This window comes from Poromitra crassiceps, assembly GCF_964638095.1.
Source record: "Poromitra crassiceps genome assembly, chromosome: 18".
NCBI classification, from domain to species: domain Eukaryota; kingdom Metazoa; phylum Chordata; class Actinopteri; order Beryciformes; family Melamphaidae; genus Poromitra; species Poromitra crassiceps.
In genome coordinates, this window is record NC_139636.1 from 28,080,954 (window position 1) to 28,102,588 (window position 21,635).

Sequence of the window (21,635 nt, forward strand, 5' to 3'; positions counted from 1 at the left end):
TCCAGAGATGGCACCGAAAAAGTTTGGGCTCATTCAGGCAAATGGCCTGGGAGGAGATAGCAAAAATAGGTTATTGACAAAGTCCAAGATGGCGGAAAATCTAGCAGACTTAAATGGCCGTGGTCTATATGGATAGATGCGTATTGATCCAGGGAATCCAGCAGATGTGGAATTTTGATTCTACGCCTCACGGTTCAGCAGTTATGGGCCAATACGTGCAGTCGGCTGTTATAGCGCCACCATCTGGCAATATGGCTCATTTTTTGTCTCTGAGTAGTGGGGCACATTTCCAACCTATGTGCAAGGTCTGGCTACGGTGGCACCTACGGTTTTTGATGTGCATACTGTTTTAGCGGAGAATAATAATAATAAACGGAACAGATACAATAGGGATCCACGCACTTCGTGCTTGGACCCCTAATAAATATAAAAAAGAAAGAAAGAAAGAAAGAAAGAAAGAAAGAAAGAAAGAAAGAAACTCATTAGGTATCCTGGCACTTTATTGCAAAAATACAGTTCCCTTTCCTAGTTTACAAAATTTGTTTTACTTCGTTTCGAACTCAAGCTCTCACTAGTGCCTACTTCGCTGCGTACGCAGCATTATGGAAGACTGTCATTTTTGCTCCAAAAATTACTTTTACATTAAAACCTGACCACGCCCCTTTAGGTGACGTGGTGCCCCCCTGGGCTGACTGGGCCTCCCACCTCGCCCCCGTGACTACGTCACGGCCAGTCACCCCAGGGGCCGTCACTCTTCGCTTCTTCCAGCCAGTGTGAGGACGTCGTTTTCTTAAGCTCCACGGTTAGCTAGAAAGTCAGCGCTCTTCAGAGTTTGGACAAATAGACTCGCTCCGGTTAATTTGCCCGCCTTCGAGAGGTTCGCGTGGACGAGATAAATCAGGATTCGGGGACCCGTTCCTGTTCTCTTCACCAGCGGCATCGGATCAAGTCATCCAAGCTAAGAGTATCTTCTTGCTAACTGTTGTTTTATAATACTGCCGCTGCGCAGTGCTTGTATCACTGTCGCCGTACAGTGCACGTTTTAACGTTTCCCCGGCTGGGTTAACGTTTGTTTGGCTCGAGCGCAAGACTCAGGTCTGCACTCATAACTTTTAGCTAGGTTTGCATACATGCAGAATAGCTTGTACCGTTAGCACTAGAACAACAGGCTAAATAGCACAGTTGTCACAGATAGCTAGATGCATTCGTGCGGTTGCTTCTGTTGCTAGGTACTTTAGGAACGCCGGCTTTAGAGCATGCGCGTTAGATAGTTAGCTAGTTTGCTCAGTGCAGCTAGCTTGGACTACCTTGTAGCACAGATAGCTAACGTGCACACGTGCAGTTAGTGTCTGTGTGCTAAGTATTCGCGCCAGCTACCTCTTGTAGGGCGCGCCTTAAGCGAGAGTAGTAATGCTCTTCAGTGAATTAGCTAGGTAGCTAGCTTGCCCCCGTGCAGCCAGTATCTAGCGATGTGTAGTACTCCAGCTCTTACGGGGCAGGCTTAGCTTGCACGTTAACCCCGTTTCCTGTTAGACACAGAGAGGGGGGAACAGCTAGGTGCTGTATTAGCTGTGAGGCTACGCTGGCCGATTACGACCGGCACAATGAATTTGAACAGGCGTTGCTGGGACCTACATGAATGTAGTGTAGCTTTTACTGGCGTCTGAGATTTTAGCTGGGCGATTCGCTAGCTAGTTGAGCTCGCCCCGCACCTTGTGTGGGCCGCTTCTCTCAGTACTTACGCCATCTTAGCCAGCTTGCTTGTCTGCTAAGTGTTTGCTTGCCTCGTGCAATTAGCATCTACTAGATTGCAACTCCCTCTGAGGAGTTTCTTCTGAGATTGACTAGCTTCGCGGGCCGCTGGCCTAATGCTCGCGGTCACGCTTGCTTCCCTGTGTTACTCAGGGTAGAGACGCGCTGCACCGGCCTGTGCGCAGGCTTGTGTTAGCGCACGCTTGTCTCTCAGTGCTTATGCCAGCTTAGCTAGTGGCTTCCACGTCTGTTCTCTCGGGTTAACAGGTTGTGGGTATTGGTGCCCCCCCTTCGGGATGGGCTATTGCCGCTTACGTTACCATTGCACGCGCACGTTCGCTAGCCTCCGGGTTGCTTACTGTTAGCATGTGCTTTTTGCTAGCTTGCTTAAGCGGTACTCCCGCTATTAGGGTGCGCCCTGCGGGAGCTTGCTATTAGTGGTTAGCTTCCTGCTTCCTCTTGCTACTGAGCAGGGAAGGTCAGGGAGGGGATGGGCCGTGTGTAAAACTACTTGGCCGAGTATGAATCGGCACGTTAAGTGCGTGTTCGGCCTTGGGCACGAGCACGCTGCACAGGCGCCTTGAACCCTCGGTCTGGTCCGCAGCTAAGCTCTTGAGAGCTGGCCAAGGCCGCTCTCAAAGAAGTTTTAAAGCTAGCCTGCCTTGCATAGGTGCAGATAGCAATATTAGTACTGTTTAGCACAGAACGATAGCATTTTGCAGATAGCTGGCGTGCACCCGTGTAGTTAGTATCTGTGTGCTAGTAAGTACATTGGGCGCGAGATACCTCCGCTACAATAGACATACTGCTCCTTGCTGGCGCTACGTGTCCAGCAGGGCTTACAGCTCGCCAAGGTCTGGGCTCAGTGCCAGCCTTTGGCTTGTAGCTCTAAGGACAAGCCCACCGCCCTTGGTGCCCAAGGCCCGGGGTGGTTGGGAGCTCTCCATGGGTCGCACTCCCTTGTTGGGGTGCCCCCTGCAAGTGCAGGGAGCCTGGCTGGGGGTACGGCGCACCTTGGTCCATGGCCACGGCCTGGCCTCGGTTGGCGGCGCCCAGGTCAAGCCCACCGGTTGGCTCACCAAGGCTGGGCTTAGTTCCAGCCTGCGGCTTGTAGCTTTAGACCCACCGTCCTCGGTGCCCAAGGCCTGAGTTCGGTCGGGAGCTCGCCCAGGGTCTCATACCCAGCATCAAGGCTCGCCTTGGTCCATGGCTACGGCCTGGCCTCGGCTAGAGGCTCCTAGGACAGCCCACCATCAATGGCGCCAACAGCTCATTGCTGGTCGGGAGCTCGTCTGGGGGCCGCACTGTCGGACAAGTCCACGTGCGTCTCGAGAGAGAACGTTACCTCCGCAGTCCCCCCAGCCTGCGAAAGGCGCACGGCAGGGGGGGGGGGGGGGGGGGGTTACTTCGATACAACAGCGCGTCAGTAGGCGGAGCTTGCGTAAGAAGTTCTCCCCCAGCATGCACAGCTTCTACGGAACTGTCCATGCGGCGGGGGGGCGTAGCCTCTCACGTCCCGCCCCCCCATCAGGGCACCGGATCGAAAGGTCCCGGGGCCCAGCAATATGCTCATGACTATATTTCAGGGATCATTTCTATAGTTTCTAACTTGAGAAATGTGTTTCTAAAATGTTCAGTCTCGCTATCCATACTCTTCTGAGCGCGAAGCGGGCAGAGAGACTTGATTCAGTTCATATGCTCTCTGCTTTTGATGACCGTGCACTGTCTCCTTTGGGGACATTGAGGGAGAGAGTATGATCCGAGTGGTGGAACGGGTTCCGCTCCGTTGGCCACAAGAGACCATCTTGTCCAACAGGCTCGATGCCTGGGAGCATCTATGTTCCCCCGTCCCCATTACGGCGCACCCTCCACAGGGGATACGCGCTACAGTTTGCCCACCCACGTTCGACGGGACCCCCGATCTGGCCGTGGAGGAGGAGGCCATGGACGGCTCCATGCGTCCAAAATCGGACCTTCGGCGTCTCAACAAGACGCTGAGGAAGTCCCATCCCGAATGCTCTCTTCCCCGCCTGTTCAAGTTGAGACAGGGGGATTTCTTACTTCCAGGGATCTGGAAGGTGCGGTCTTCCATGTCCACATGGTCAGAAGACACAGGAAATACCTGAGGTTCTCCTTCCGGGGGAAGGCTTACGAGTTCTGTGGCTTGCCATTCGGCATGTCTTTGAGCACGCGAACCCTCACGGTGTGCGTGACGACTCGAGGGTCTGTGCCGCGGAACATACCAAGGTGGTGACCGATCACCGGCAAACCTTAGGGTTTTTGGTGAACTGGCAGAAGAGTTGCTTCGTCCCAGCGCAGGCGGCGACCTTCCTGGGGCTCGAGCTATACTTCCTGCGAGCCTTTCGCCAGAGCGACAGGCGCGCACGGTTCGGACAGCAAGCCAAGGACGTTAGGTCTGTGCCCTCGGTGTCAGTGCATCAGTGCACAGTAATGTTGGGCCTGATGGCCTCAGCACTGCATGTGCTCCCGCTAGGGAGGCTACACATGCTCTCGTGGTCCAAATATGGTTCTCAGGCTTCGCCTGGACTCGGCCGGGGACTGTCATCGCAGGGTTCCTCTGACAGGTCAGGCCTGGCAGGCGCTGGCTATATGGGCGGACCCCCGTTACCTCTCGAGAGGTACTCGGTGGGGCCCTGTCCCGCTCAGGATGGTAATTCGCACAGACGCCTCCCTCTGGGGAGGGGGTGCGATTTGCGGGCATTTTTCGGCGAACGGCCGGTGGGAGGCTCAGGAGCTTCGCCACATAAACGTGCTAGAGCTGAAGGCGATTCGCCGGGCTCTGCCTCAGGACAAGCCCACCATCAATGGCGCCGTGGGCCCATTGTTGGTTGGGAGCTCTCTTGGGGACCGCACTGCCGGACAAGTCCGCGTGCGGCCAGACTCGAAAGAGAACGTTGCCTCCGCAGTCCCCCCGGCCTGCGGAGGTAACACTTCCAGCGGCTCACACATGGGCACCATGTGCTGATTCGCTCGGACAATAGGGCAGCGATCGCCCACCTGAACAAACAGGGCGGTGTGCGGTCGGGGGCGCTGAACCATAGCGGGGATTCACCTGTGGGTGTTTCCCCGTCTCCTTTCAGTGTCAGCGGTCTATCTGCCGGGACGGCGGAGTTACGACCGGCCTGCTGTCTCGAGGCAATCCCCGTTATACGGAGTGGTGCCTCCACCCTCGGGTGATGGAACAGGTTTGGGCCAGGGTTGGTCGCGCCTGCGTCGATCTCTCGCATCGCGGCGCGCGACACACTGCCCACTGTGGTTCTCGATCCAGGAGGACAGCCCCCGTTAGGTCATGACGCGCTAAAAGCACACGCGTGGCCAAGGGAGGGGCTCTATGCGTTTCCCCCGACCCCTCCTGATCCGTCAGGTGTGGGACAGGGTGAGGGAACAGCGCCTCCGGCTCGTTTTAGTCTGTTTGGCACAGGCAGACATGGTTTGCGGACCTGGTCTCCCTGGCGCAAGATCCGCCCTGGGCATTGCCGGTACGGGCCGATCTCCTATCCCAGGCGGAGGGGGAGGTGTTCCACCCCTCCCCAGGCAGGTGGAAGCTAGCGGTCTGGCTCCTGAACCGGACCAGTTGCTAGCCCAGGGCTTGCCTGATAATGTGGGATGCACTATGCAGCAAGTAAGGGCGTGGATCCAGTGAACTGCAGTGTGCGACCAGTTCTCTGTTTCCTTCAGAGCCTGTTTGACGCGGGTCAGTCCCCGCAGTCGTTTAAGCTGTACGTAGCCGCGATTCTGCGTGCCATAGGGGAATTGAAGGGAGCCCCGTGGGGGCGTACCCTTTGGTCTTGCGCCTCATGAAAGGGGCGCGTAAACTGCGCCCGCCGTCGCGGTGCGTTTTTTCCCCCAAATCGGACCTGGTTACGGTGCTGGACGGGCTAACGGGTCATCCGTTTGAGTCCTTGGACTCCGCCGATTTAAGGGTTCTGTCTTTAAAGACCGCGCTGCTGCTGGCCTTGTCGTCAGGAAAGAGAGTTGGTGACCTGATTGCCCTCTCGGTGCAGCAGGCCTGTGTGGTAATGATGGGCGCAGGGTTACGTTGCGACCTAACCCGGCTTACCAACCTAAGATTATTAATGTCAGCTTTAGGTCTATGGTCATAGACTTATCAGCATTCTGTCCCCCGCCGTTCAGTTAGAGACGGGCGAGGAGAGACGTTTGCTCATGCTGTGCCCCGTAAGGGCGCTCTCGGCCTATGTGGCCAGGACGCGTTCTTTACGCATTACAGATCAGCTGTTGTTTTGCTTTGGGCAAAGGGCCCAGGGCGGACCCCTTTCCAAGGATCGCTTATCACACTGGATAGTGGAGGCGATCGCGTTGGCATACTCTGCCGTGGGCAAGGTTCCCCAGGAGGGTATCAAGGCGCGTTCTACGCGAGGTGTTGCGACATCCTCTGCGTTGTTGCGCGGTGTGTCGGTGGAGGACATGTGTGCCGCGGCCTCATGATCCTATCATCACACTTTCGTCAGGTACTACAGTCTCGACGTATCCGGTTCGCAGTTTGCGCACGCGGTGCTGTCGGTGGCAAGAAAGTAGTATCGTTGCCACTCTAATATGTCAGACGGTTAGGCATAAACGTTGCCGTATGGCCGTGGTTCACCGGTGCCTTTCGGGTCGCCCTGTGGGGTGCTCCCGGCAGCAAGGTCGGTTGAATGGAGGCACTAGTGAGAGCTTGAGTTCGAAACGAAGTAAAACGTTAGGGTTGTGCTACAACCCAGGTTTTACGAGTGAGAACGAGAGCTCTCACTACCCAGCCTTGCTGCGTCGATGCGTCTCTGGGTGCGTCGGATCTCAGCTGGCTGGAAGAAATGAGTGGCGGCCCCTGGGGTGACTGGCCGTGACGTAGTCACGGGGGCGAGGTGGGAGGCCCAGTCAGCCCAGGGGGGCACCACGTCACCTAAAGGGGCGTGGTCAGGTTTTAATGTAAAAGTAATTTTTGGAGCAAAAATGACAGTCTTCCATAATGCTGCGTACGCAGCGAAGTAGGCACTAGTGAGAGCTCTCGTTCTCACTCGTAAAACCTGGGTTGTAGCACAACCCTAACGTTTTCAATACATATTCTATTGAGATTAATTTAAGTTTCACTTGAAAATGTACGAAATGAAAGATAGAATGAAAGCAACAGAACGAAAGGACACCCCTTCTCTGTGATTCTCTTGTTTTACTAATTTTAACTTTATAGCAAAAAGTATAGTTTTGGTGTCTATTTAAGTTGTCTGTTTTCAATATATTTTCTAATGAGATTAATTTTAGTTTCACTTTCCCCCCACCAACTTAAATAATTAATAATTACATTAAATTAAATTAAATTAAATTAAATTAAATTAAATTAAATTAAATTAAATTAAATTAAAGAACGAACGAACGAACGAACGAACGAACGAAAGAAAGAAAGAAAGAAAGAAAGAAAAGAAAGGAACCCCCTCCCTCTTTGTGATTCCCTTGTTCTACTCATTAGGCATGTTAAGTACCAGGAATTCCAATCATTTCCTTGGAAAAGGCTTGTGAGTGGGCTGCTGCTGCCTCAAGCTAGCCTCCGGGCTTCTCCGAGTCTTGCCAGTCAATCCATTTGTTATGAGGGCAATAATGCTTCAATCAGGTTCCCATAGCAAAACCTTGACTCATTACTACACAAACAGGAACAAGTGGCGGGATAGCAGACCATGTGTATTTCCAGCGCCTGACAGTGTAGTAGTGTTACTGCTAGCGTCCACACAGAGAGGGATAAGCCCTGGTCGATGTCTCTCTCTCTCTCTCTCTCTCTCTCTCTCTCTCTCTCTCTCTCTCTCTCTCTCTCTCTCTCTCTCTCTCTCTCTCTCTCTCTCTCTCTCTCTCTCTCTCTCTCTCTCTCTCTCTCTCTCTCTCTCTCTCTCTCTCTCTCTCTCTCTCTGCGCTTCACACTGCTGAGTAAACACACATATCTCCACAGCGTAATGGGATCCATCGGCTCATGTTTATGATTGATAAACCTTGCCCTGGCCCTCCACGCAAATGTCATCACACAAACGCATACACACAAACACACGCACACGCACACACACACACACACACACACACACACACACACACACACACACGGGGGCACCACCACACATATCAAACGTGAGCCTGCCTCATAGGTTTCAGCAAGTGACGATGCAAGTTTGGGCTAAAGATCATTATTTAGCCAAATACCATTTTGATATAACATATCTTATGGAAGTCAAATATTTTACATTGAAATCCCTTAATCTGGGTTTTGGCTGACTTTAGACTTTCAGATTAGCCTCCAGCCCGAGCATGTGCATCAAAGCTGCACCTTTAGAGCAGATGTTGATGCTGTTTATCGAGGAGGAGGCCACAGAGAGAGAGAGCGTTTTCGGCGAAGGGACGTAATTGTCTCATTTTCCGGCCATCCAGCTGTAAACCCCGGGAAGGTTATTAGGAAGAGGAAGCCATTCCAGCCTCGGAGCTGAATGTGATGGAGTGCAGCAGCGCCAAGGCTGAACCTTTCATGTTAAAGAACCTCACGAGTTCCTGTCCATCAAAACGCATGTCCAGCATGTCCTGTGTGTTTGAAGCATGTCTAGAAGTATCTGTGATGGCTTTCCTCAAAAAGTCTATATCTCGCATGAAACATGTACCTACAGTAAAAAGCCAGGGCTTTGTATTGAGAAGTGATAACCATTCATATGCACTGAAGGTGTCAGAAGAAATGTAAATGTGTCAGAAATGTCCAAATGTTGGGGTTCTTCCAATGGGATCTCAGGGTTTCCACTAGTTCATGGACATTTGTACTGAAAAATGATCGCGAAACATCTGCTTTCATAGGAGACGGATATAGATCGATATGCTGCCCACCGCTCCTGGCCTGACCGAGAAGGAGGACGAGCCAGGATGGGATAAATGCGGAGGACATTTTTCACGGCGCCTCCAATTGCGTGTGTGTGTGTGTGTGTGTGTGTGTGTGTGTGTGTGTGTGTACTGGCTGCCGTGCACGTGTGTGCATGCGTTTCTGCTATTGCATAAAGAGATGCGTAATCATTCAGAAAAGGAAATGATCGAGAAAAGCGTCACGTTTAAATGTCCACTTGTATGCAGTTGTACTGTCGTTACAGCAGTGAGGGAGGGAGCGGGTCACTTATATTTTATTTATTTTCTTAAGCATGCATTTACCAGGGACAGTGTACATTAATCAACATGTCAGTTTGCACATCCATGTAAATGTACCAGAGTTAGCAAGACAGCTAATTTTCGTCTGTAGTCCCTGAGCATGATGGTAAAAGAACTAGGGTCAAGGGTTCATACTAAAAAGTAAACAAAGCAGTATAGCAAAGCAGTATGCAGTTGTACTGTCGTTAAAGCAGTGAGGGAGCGGGTCACTTATTCACCTTATTCACCACGCCCACTTTTTCTCTCTTCCGCGTTCAACGCAAACGTATTTGTTCTTCCGGTTCAGCGCTAGTTGCCTTCTGTGGCTAATATTAGCCGCTAGTTAGTTATGTTATATGGCAGTAAAATGCCACTGAATGACCAAATTGATATAACTTTTAACCATTTCGAGTAACACTGTTTCCATACGGATCACCAGCGTTAGTTTGTTGTTTATAACGTGGCTATATTCATAACGTTTCTATCTCGGATGCGTTATTTCGAATCGCACATAGGTTACGCCTAGCGCAACCTATGTGGGTTTCAGGACGCAACAGCCTCGACTCCACTAACGTCATCTTTAGAGCACAATATTCCTGGAATGCAAGTTTAACTAAACAGTTACATGTCCTCTGCATTCTACATAAAATTAAGATATTACGGGTTGTTTTATTTTGTATGTTACATACGTATTGGCCAAGATATGTTAGTTTATGGGGGAGTAATTTTGCCACTTTAGGAGGGGAGTGTGCGCGGCCATTTTGCCTGCGGGGTTTTTGGCAAGTCAAAACGGAAATACTATTACGAAATGACGTAATGCGGAAGCGTCCATGTGTGGGCAAAGAATAAGGTGAATATGCAGTTGTAGTACTGTCGTTACAGCAGTGAGGGAGCGGGTCACTTCCTGGTGTCGTATCCCTTCACACCTGCCACCTCACTCCGCCCCCTAATCCCCCGCATACTAGAAGTCATGTGACCAGCGATCTGGTGGGCCACTTCCCCTCAGTGGACCTCACTTCAAACACTGTGGATCAGATATCACACCCCAAACAGTAATACTACACTCCCCACCATGACAACTCTCACACAAAGACTCTCTCTCTCTCTCTCTCCTGCTACTTGAGGGACGAGCGGGCAGTAACACAGTCACACATACCTGCCAAATTTTACCATATTTTACTGTCAAATTTTGAAGCGCTTGTGCTCTCAGATCACATACACACACCACAAACACACACACACGCACGCACACACGTGCACGCACATCCGCGCAGCGCACACACACAGTCACAAACACACACCACAGAGTTTTCGGTTATACCGATGGACAGTTGAGGTGCAGTCAAAGACATATCTCCAAAACAAATAGTATTCTCCGTTACAACAATTACAGAGAACCAAATATTTAATGACTGGATGAAAGACATGGAATAATGAAATGGTTTCTCGCAAGATTCGGGAAATTGTCTACGATTCTCCGGAGCCACTTTAACTTTGGAGAAGATTCTTGATGCTGGTGATTCGTGAATCCTCCGTTCAGGACGGATCCACACACTGGCGCCCAATAGCCCTCACGCCCATAGCCAGCAAGTGCTTCGAAAAGCTGTTGACATGTTTTGTTGACATCACCAAATAAAGTCAGTCAGTCAGTCAGTACTCCACACCGCCCTCTCTCACCTGGAGGGGAAGGACACCTATGTGAGAATGCTGTTCGTGGAATACAGCTCAGCATTCAACACCATAGTACCCTCCAGGCGGGTAAGCAAGCTCAAGGATCTGGGACTAAACACAGCAATGTGTGACTGGATCCTGGACTTGCTGACAGACCGCCGCCAGGTGGTGAGAGTGGGCAACATCACCTCCTCCCCACTGACCATCAGCATAGGAGCGCCCCAGGGATGCATCTCCAGCCCCTTCTGGTACGACCTCTACACCCACGACTGTGTGGCGACTCAAACCCACGACTGTGTGGCGCACCCCCCCCCCCCCCCAATCACAATCAATGGCACAGTGGTGGAAAGGGTGGACAGCTTCAAGTACCTAGGAGTCAACATCCACCAGGACCTGACATGGGCCAGCCACACCGCCACTGTTGTCAAAAAGGCCCAACAGCGACTACACGGACTCAGGCACCTGAAGAAATTTGGGCTAAGGCCAAAAATCCTCAGGGACTTCTACAGAGGCACCATTGAAAGCCTGCTGACTGGCTGCTTCACCACCTGGTACGGGAACTGTACCACCATGGACCGCAGGGCGCTACGGAGAGTGAGACGCGCGGCCCAGCACGTAACAGGATGTGAGCTGCCAGAACTGCAGGAACTGTACAACCAGCGGTGCCTCAGGAGGTCCCTGAAGATCATCAAGGACACAAACCATCCCCACAACAGCCTGTTCTCCCTGTTACCCTCAGGGAGGAGATACAGGGTCCCAAAAGCACCCACAAATCGCTTGACAGTTTCTTCCCGCAGGCCACGAGACTCCTTAACACACACACAAATAAACAATCATGTAGTAGCTGTACTGCAGCTGCTACCATCACGTATGTTTAATTATGTCTATGTTATTTGCACCTGTGCAAACAGAATGTTTAATTATGTTTAAATTTGTCTATGCTATTTGCACCTATGTGCAGTGAATGTCACTGTTTCTGGCTTGTTTTTATTGCTTTACTGTTATTGCTTGTTGTTTCTCTTGTTTTCCTGCACCTATATGCCCTGCTATTTTGCACTATGTTGTAACGGAGACTACAGCACAAGAATTTCACACGTGATACTTGTACTACGGAGTGACAATAAAAATCTTGAATCTTGAATCCCACACACACACACACACACACACACACACACACACACACACACACACACACACACACACACACACACACACACACACACACACACACACACACACACACACACACACACACACACACGCACACACACACAGCGTTCCGTTGCTACAGCGAGGGCTATCCATTAGAAGAGCTAACATTTGCAATCATCTCACAAACTGTACAATCCTCCACGGGCTATGAAGCCGGCAGTCCATGAAGATGTATGTGCGCCTGGCCAGAGACTGCATATGAGCCAATCCAGTGACGGGCCACTTGAAATCAAGTGTTTAATTAAGCATTGTGAAGCTCAGCTGGCGGCCTGGAGGACAGCGTTTGACTGAACAGCGTTTGACTGCGGTCTCACAAACTAGCCCACTGACACACTTTCAGGTCCTCACACACACAGGGGCACGCCACTGACTCAACGCCGTCACGCCACTGACTCAACGCCGTCACGCAGAGTCCTGCTGCAGGACGCAGAGAGCTCCCTCTCTCTCTCTCTCTCTTTTGCACATGCACATGCACAGGTGCACACACACACACACACACACACACACACACACACACACACCATAGGGCTACGAACACTGACGACACTTTCTCGCCGAGGGTGAGACGCGGCGAGGCATTCCAACATCACCGCTCCATCAGCCCAGGCAGGGTTGGGGGATGGGCAGAGCATCATGCAGAGAGAGAGAGAGAGACAGAGAGAGAGAGAGAGAGAGAGAGGGGGAGAGAGAGACAGAGAGGGAGAGAGAGAGACAGAGAGAGAGAGAGAGAGAGAGAGAGAGAGCGAGAGCGAGAGAGCGAGAGAGAGTAACCATGTAGCCCTACTCTAGGGCTGGACAATATGGACCAAAGATCATATCTCGGGATTTTTAGGGCGAATGGCGAGACAAGATATATATCTCTGTATTTTCTACGAAGTGCGCTAAATACCAAGTGGGCTAAATGTTCAGTTGTAAGGCAAAGCTACATGTGAGATGTCCCCAGTAGCGATATGGACAAAATCCTTGATCAAATACCTCAATATGGATATTGCGACATATTGTAGGGATGACTATTGGTGCTGCAAAATATTTACACAATGAGATTTTTGGAGAAGTAATCATCAGTAATGTGGATATAAATGACAGTCGGGTAAATTCAGAAAATGACATGACTTTACTGTGATGCAGTCTTTAAAAGCAGGAAAAGACAACACTTCTGCCATATCACTATATGACAACATCCAACATTTAAGACGATACCTAGACTCATATGACAATATTGATATAATATCAGCCGTTATGGAGTGGGGAGCCTTGGAGTCAGAGTACACATTGGAGTCAGTCGCTCGACCCCACGCTGTCTGTCACAAGCAGAGCTAACAGCTTTGGGACTCGACCCCACGCTGTCTGTCACAAGCAGAGCTAACAGCTTTGGGACTCGACCCCACGCTGTCTGTCACAAGCAGAGCTAACAGCTTTGGGACTCGACCCCACGCTGTCTGTCACAAGCAGAGCTAACAGCTTTGGGACTCGACCCCACGCTGTCTGTCACAAGCAGAGCTAACAGCTTTGGGACTCGACCTCACGCTGCCTGTCACAAGCAGAGCTAACAGCTTTGGGACTCGACCCCACGCTGCCTGTCACAAGCAGAGCTAACACAGCTTTGGGACTCGACCCCACGCTGCCTGTCACAAGCAGAGCTAACAGCTTTGGGACTCGACCCCACGCTGCCTGTCACAAGCAGAGCTAACAGCTTTGGGACTCGACCTCACGCTGTCTGTCACAAGCAGAGCTAACAGCTTTGGGACTCGACCTCACGCTGCCTGTCACAAGAAGGCAGAGCTAACAGCTTTGGGACTCGACCCCACGCTGCCTGTCACAAGAAGGCAGAGCTAACAGCTTTGGGACTCGACCCCACGCTGCCTGTCACAAGCAGAGCTAACAGCTTTGGGACTCGACCCCACGCTGCCTGTCACAAGCAGAGCTAACAGCTTTGGGACTCGACCTCACGCTGCCTGTCACAAGAAGGCAGAGCTAACAGCTTTGGGACTCGACCCCACGCTGCCTGTCACAAGAAGGCAGAGCTAACAGCTTTGGGACTCGACCCCACGCTGCCTGTCACAAGCAGAGCTAACAGCTTTGGGACTCGACCCCACGCTGCCTGTCACAAGAAGGCAGAGCTAACACAGCTTTGGGACTCGACCCCATGCTGCCTGTCACAAGAAGGCAGAGCTAACAGCTTTGGGACTCGACCCCACGCTGCCTGTCACAAGAAGGCAGAGCTAACAGCTTTGGGACTCGACCCCATGCTGCCTGTCACAAGAAGGCAGAGCTAACAGCTTTGGGACTCGACCCCATGCTGCCTGTCACAAGAAGGCAGAGCTAACAGCTTTGGGACTCGACCCCACGCTGCCTGTCACAAGAAGGCAGAGCTAACAGCTTTGGGACTCGACCCCATGCTGCCTGTCACAAGAAGGCAGAGCTAACAGCTTTGGGACTCGACCCCACGCTGCCTGTCACAAGAATGCAGAGCTAACAGCTTTGGGACTCGACCCCACGCTGCCTGTCACAAGCAGGCAGAGCTAACAGCTTTGGGACTTTCCCCTGACTTATTACACCTCCGTCTGCCATTCAAGTTTCCAGGCAGGAGCGGCATGTCCTCTCTCAGTCATGAATAAGTGAGCAGGAAGGCCGTGTGCGCGCGGCCTGTCCTGCACGGAGCGGGACAGAGGGTGCCTGTACACTGCACCAGCGTGCCGGTGACATGTCTATTTATAAAGCACTCTCTCATAGTAGCAGTGCCAAGTGATGAAGTTAAGTGTGAAGGCTGCATTGGCCTCTGCACTGCACTGCCGGGCCGTGGAGAGGCCGCCCGCGTCAACAGCACACAGCCAATGAAAGCGTTCACAAACTCTCTCCTCTTCCAATCAACAAAACCATGTCTGTTTCCCTGGCAAGTGTATTTTTGCACATTCTATTTCAAAAAACACCAAGTCAGTCGCTCTCTCTCTCTCTCTCTCTCTCTCTCTGACTTGTTTGCTGCATACTTGGAAGCCATGGCATGGAAAGTTTACTGTGGTGAGAGTTAAAAGGGAGCTTAATTACATTTTATTGCCGTGGACAGATTATTAAAACGAACAGAGCAAAAAAGTTTTCAACCCCTAATGGAGCTCTTGTTACGGTTACATGGATCTTTCTTTCTTTCTTTCTTTCTTCATCTGCAAGTGATGATAGAACCTGGAAATTCTGACCTTGGAGTAGGGCTGCACGATATGACAAAAAAAAATCATATTGCGATTGTACTGACAGATATTGCAATATTGTGATACGATTTTAGTGGGAATGGCAATTTTTCTATTTCTTTTTCACACAAAAATAAAATAAGAATGTGATGCGATTTTTACTGGGGTCGGTACAAAATAATCATGTTCCCTGGAGAATCTGGAGAATATATGATTTGTAGGCCGGCACGTCTCTGTAGCTCCACAATGCTTCATACAATGGTGTGTTGTGACACATTTTTCCTTTATCAAGGAAAAATGTATTGCAGCTCCTGTGATTTGGATATTGCACTTAGGCATATTGCGATTTGGATTTGGATTTGATTAATTGTGAATCAGTCCCAAGTAATAAACTGGGCAAACCCATCCCTCCATATATTCACCGTGGTCTTTGTCTTTGAACGCTTTGTCCTGTAAATCTAGAAGCTCAAGGTTCAAGAGTAGCCACTTTTCTCCCGTCCCCCCAAATGCGTTCATGGGTATCTCCCTCGCTCAGCGGGGTGCAGAGAGAAGCGCACCCCCGTGTGATTCGGGTCACACCTCTGGTCAATAGGACTGAATTCAAATTTTCTTCCATTTGAATGATAATAGAGGGCTCATGTCTGCTTCCCATGTCAAATGATCTTCACCATCCCACGTCCCTTCTAAGGATACAGACAGACTCATTAAGGTCACGTGATGGCGCCAACGCAAATATAAAGACACAACAAACCACACCAATATCCCATATGAGAAGAAGCAGCCATGCATGATATGTGGCTTCAAAGTGGCTTTACTGACTATAGCCTACCATCATGCAACTGATGATGAGCTGCTGCTTGGTCCAGCATACAGTAGCAACACATGAAACATACAATGATGCAATTGGTCATATCTTTATCAGTCCAAAGTCATTGGGAAATGCCACCAGTGAGTGAGGAGCAAAGTTTTGAACTAAAAACCTCACTTTTCTTATTATGCACAAATTGCACATCATATTCCTCTCCATGTTTATGGAGAACAAATAATGATGACGAGATTATTTATTTTACAAATAGTCTAATTAATAACCCTATTTTTTGTTTTTTTGTTTTACTGAGCTAAATAGTTAGGCAAAATAGCAAGACTTTACTAAATAACCTATATATAATCCAGTTTGTCTTGGCCCAATGTATGTTTTTTAGGACAGATTCAGATGCGGTCCTTGTAGTGTCCATGGTTCAAGGTGGTATTTACTCTGAAAGGTTCCACTAAGCAGCTTAAAACATGATCAATGACAGTTGCAGAAACTAATTCTAATGTCTAAATATAGTGGCAAGTGATCAAAAGAAGAAGCAACTAATAACGTGACCACTGTTTCTCCTGACCCTCACTGTCTTCCCTCTTGCAGAGTTATTCTATTTGAGATTTGGCCACACACAAAACACACACACACACACACACACACACACACACACACACACACACACACACACACACACACCAACAACAACAACAACAACAACAACAACAACAACAACAACAACAACAACAACAACAACAAAAGGGTTTGGGGTGCTTTTTATACATCCAGTATTGGAAAGTTATTTTAAGCTAAAGATTAGATTAGAAAACGTAAACAAATTAGATGCCCTATTAATGCATTCTCAATTTCAAATATTAAAACACAGCACTGAAAAGATCATATACACACTATAGAGCAATGGTTCTAAAATGGGGGGGGGGGGGGGGTCCTCCGAAAAAAGGGGAATAATCTAATCACTAATTCCATTCATAATTAACATGATGACAGAATGTATGTTTGGTTATGGGTTTCATAAACGTTCTGTAATAACACATCTATGACAGAATGTATGACTGTTTTGGTCATGGGTTTCGTACACTTTTTCTGTAATAAAACATCTCAAAGCTAAAATCTTATCAGATGGGGGACCCTGGGACAAAATCTTATCAAATGGGGAGTCTGTGGTTTGTGTCAGTTTAGGGGTCCATGAAGTGAAAAGGTTTGAGAACCACTTATGTGGTTTAGCTTAGTTTAGGAAATCCCATTAACCCATTGATACCTGATGCAGCATTTGTGTGTATATCCCTCATTTGTGTGCGTATCCCTTTAAGACCGCAAACCTCGTTAACGCGGTTCGCGGTCTTAAAGGGATACACACACAAATGCTGCATCAGGTATCAATGGGTTAACAATAGTTAATACAATCACACCATTTGACTGAATGAGTGAAATGTGTAAAAAGTAGGCAAACAGCATGAGGTGCTGCTCATGAAATGGAATGCCCAACAAGGGATTTTTTTATGCTGTGAGAAAACCTCATCTCGCTGTGAATTTCCAATTTAAAGAATGAGTAGAACTGTCTAGTAGGGTCTACCTTACTGCTGAAAATACTCTTGTTAGAATAATTTGCCTAGAATTCAAATTTTTAGCAGGCTATTTAATTTTCTGGATTTGTTTGCATGCAAAGTGCCAAATCACATTTCTTTTTTAGTGTTGATTTGGGATCCGGGGAGCAAACCCATCTAAACTATATTCACTCAACTTTTTAGGCTGATAGCCTATATTAGCTATAGCCTATGTAGGCTATTAGGCTACATTATTTTTTATACCAGATCTAGTGAATAGGTTTAGATGTCAATTAAGTGACTAATATGCTATCCTATTTTATGGAGAGGTGGGGGTAAACGAATGCCTCAAAATAGAAGTGCGCTTTATTTAATGTATATTGGTGATTGTTTGCCTTTACAACGAGTAGGCTACAGGCTATATTAGCATGCCTTTCTGTTAATTACCACTAGGCTATATCACTTAGCAACATGGTCCTTAATCAAAGGGGAAGATGTTATCTCATATAGGCGCTGTTCATGCGCAGCAACGCCACACTACGAAATGCAAAATGGCCACATGGTCGTAGTAACCTTCACCACTGGTCCATGGATTCATCCTCCGGTTTCAGGATGTAGGCTACGTGCATGCCGACATGTGCTCGGTGATTTCTGAATACAAATCCAAGCTTTACCAAAATATATTGTTGTATTTCTACATAGCTATAGCCTACTCACAATTCAGCCTTGGTTAAATGTGAGTCCACCTACTGACTGATACCGCATGGTCTTCTGTAATAGCCTGTAGCCTATAACTAACAAGCCCTTATAGTGTAGCAACCTCATCATATTGAAAAACACTGTCACACTGTCAATACGGATTTGACCTATATGATTTTTTTTGTAGCCTATGTTTGGAATATTAAATGTTTAACTTTTGCTCCGAGGCATATAGCCTCTCAGGCTATAGTTACGCTGAGAGGGGCAAAAGACTAGGCTATTTGCTTTATGAAATGTTATTATACAAAACTGTTTATTACACACATTATTATGCTAAACATTTTACAAAACATTATAATAAAATATACTTACTCTCTCCATTTGCGGACCATATGCAGACACTGGAGACAGACAGCATCAGACCCAAAAACAAGGTCGGGCTACCCCTCTGTGTCTCCGATCTCATATTCCTGTTTCTGGAAATTATTCTCCTCTCAAAAAAAGGAAAAAGGGAAAAGGAAATATCTTGATTAGGCTCTTAAAAAGGAGCCTTATTAAGAAAAAAATTAATCAAATGTATATAGTCCCAAACAGGCTACTAGCCTACTCTCTGGTAGCATAGAAATGCGTGGTTGCTCGTCTATCAGTGCTTTTGCTCCTCCAGAAAATATAACTTGTTATTATAGGGAATTCCTTTGAAGAAGAAGAAAAAAAAAACTAAACAAACAGTTTGTTATTTTTGCCAAGCACACGATACTTTGACGTCGGCTGGCAGCAGCACGCACAAGCCACTGATTTGACTGGATAAATGGTAATCCCCATCTTCAGTCTCCATCTCTTGAGAAAAAAAAAGCAGTAGCCTATGCGTACAGTCTGGCCTGGTACTAGTAATAATTTTAATTATTATTATTATAATGATAACAGACTTAGATGTTGTTTATGATGATCATTATTCGACCGTCCGCCACAATAATAATCCAAATGTCACTCGCAATAATTCCCCGTGTGAATGACTGTGGGCTATATGAGGGTGGTGGGGGGGGGGGGGGGGTAGGTTGCTGGTAGAAAACACGTCCAGATCCACAGGGGTGGTGGCTGGGAGGATGAAAAATGAATGAAAACCCCCTTTTTGCGCCTATGCCATTCAGCCAGCACAGGCACTCGATCCCCGGCCCCGGACAACAACCAGTTTCCCTGCACCTCCTGGGCGCACCACACTTCAGCTTTCCCGTCAGGCGGACGGACTTGCAGCTTGAAAGAAAATAGCAGACTTGTGCCACGCAAGAAGAGAATCGGTCTCCAGCTCCAGCGAGACGACCTCGGCTAAGGGTGGAGAGAGGGAGAATACTTCACGTCCCAAGGAGTTGCCCTTTTTACAGTTTGTTCATCCTCTGGAGGGTAAAATGCAACAGAAAAACAAAGTAGTACTCCCGGTCGTATGCAGCTCAAGAGGCCAGAAATCCTACGGCTTGCCCTCGGTTTTAGTCGGCTGTGTCTCCGCTCCTCCGTGGAATCACTGCTGTAAACAAGAGTCGGCTTCTCTCACACAGAAACAGGCTAGTGCTGCTACGGATAAGGTGGCGGAAAGCCGGAGAGAAAAACCGGACTGGATTAAAACCCGGGATTCCCAAACCCCTTTTCAGAGCCATCCAGGACACACCTCCTCCTACTCTCCCCGCCCCCAGAATAAAAAAAACGGCAAATAGGATTGAAGATTCATTTGAATATATTGTAGCGTTCCTGATATTTCATGAGGCAGAGGCTTCTTGCTGGTACAGGTTCTTTATTCACAGTTATTCATATTCACAACTCTCCGCTGTTGTCATGCTCATAGATAGCAGCTTCCCCCTAGGCAGTGCGCGGAGACTGACTGCACATGCTCAGTCTCCGTCCGGAAGTGGTCCCACAGCATAGTGCTCCCCAACATAACACTCCCCCACACAGTTCCTATCTGTAGTGGAGACACTACCATTGCTCACCACTATGTGTGTACTGCTGATTCGCTACAATATATAGTGAGTAAATAGCCTATTGCAAATGCGGAGGAATTTTACTTAGTGCAGTAGGCTATCTGTGCAATGACGATCACATCAATAGCAGAAGATGGAGCAAATAGAAAACGATCTCAAATTACCGGTAGGCTATAAATTTGGGGTTGGGGGGTCACAAAGTCCTGATTTGTGGGGGCTTCCGGGTGGCATTGAAGAGGCAGATGGCAGTTGGGTAGAAACGGTCCCTGTGATGAGATAGAGGTTCTGGTAGACTGGTACTACTACCAGTGTTGGGCAAGTTACTTCCAAAATGTAATATACTTTACAATATTACTTTCTGTGTAGAGTAACTCATTACTTATTTCACTACTTTTGCATTACTTTTACCAAAACAACAGCAGCAGCAGAATGACATTGCCGCCCCAGAACCATCCCGAAAAATAATTTCAACCGCCTTGAAGTCAGTGTAAGCAATCCAAATTTCTAAATGTTGTTATTTTCCTTTGTTATTGTCATCTATAGTGGTTATTTGCCTAAAAACACACAGTTTGATTAGGAAATGATTGTATCTTTTTTAAATATGTGCTTTGATTTAATAAAATGTAACTCAATTTGTAACTTGAGTTACTTGACAAAGTAACTGGTATAATATTACTGAAATCCTATAAGTAATACGTTATATTACTGAGTTACTGCTAAAAGTAATATATTACATGTAATATGTTACTTTTGTAATGAGTTACCTCCAACACTGACTACTACTGGTAGACTGGTAGTCTGACGGTGTCAGACATCAGTCTTCTGGCATGGCATGGGGGAGGACCCTGAAGAGTTGATGTCCTGCATTGGGTCGGCCCTAATTTCCGGAGACCGCTTTAGCATCCTTGCAGTGTGTAGGTCCTGAATGGATGGCAGGCTCCTCCCGACCACCTTTTCAGTGCGACAGATGATGTGCTGCAGTCTGGACTCTGGAGATGTCCTTGCAGGCAGCAGCAGCATACCAGACGGTGATGAAGGAGGTGAGGATGGACTCGACGGTGGAGGTGTAATGCCAATGCTGCCTTGACACCTTGAACTTCCTCAGCCGCCAAATAAAGTATATTCATTTGAAAACCTTGCAGCCTTTTCAACATTGAACACAAAATTAACAACTTTGATTATGTGTAAAACAATTTTAAGGACTGGCATGCTCAATTTCAAAGGGACCTCTCACCTCAAAATATCTGAATGAGAATGGGATCTATGGGTACATCGTACATACATCGTAGCCTATATGATCTTCGTCTATTCTATTTGAATATTTCTGCATACTGGGCTCGCAAAACAGTCTGAGATCAAACAGTAGGCTACAGATCTTGTTACCCTGTAGTTATACTATAAGTACATATCTTGTTACCCTGTAGTACTATAAGTACAGATCTTGTTACCCTGTAGTACTATAAGTACAGGCTTGTTACCCTGTAGTTACACTATAAGTACAGTCTTGTTACCCTGTAGTTATACTATAAGTACAGTCTTGTTACCCTGTAGTTATACTATAAGTACAGTCTCGTTACCCTGTAGTTATACTATAAGTACAGTCTTGTTACCCTGTAGGTACACTATAAGT

The 21,635-nt window shown here is 48.2% G+C and overlaps 1 protein-coding gene across 1 annotated transcript in view; it reads right to left on the reverse strand.

The window, feature by feature from the left end:
• igf1ra (insulin-like growth factor 1a receptor) overlaps positions 1–18,510 on the reverse strand; it is a gene marked incomplete at its 3' end in the record, with an annotated part of 164,779 nt that extends 146,269 nt beyond the window's left edge. The window contains exon 1 of the mRNA XM_083654296.1: positions 18,408–18,510. Coding sequence (XP_083510422.1) covers positions 18,408–18,501 — 94 coding nt within the window. The 5' untranslated portion in view covers positions 18,502–18,510. The remainder of the gene's footprint in view (positions 1–18,407) is intronic.
• Positions 18,511–21,635: the final 3,125 nt, after the last annotated feature.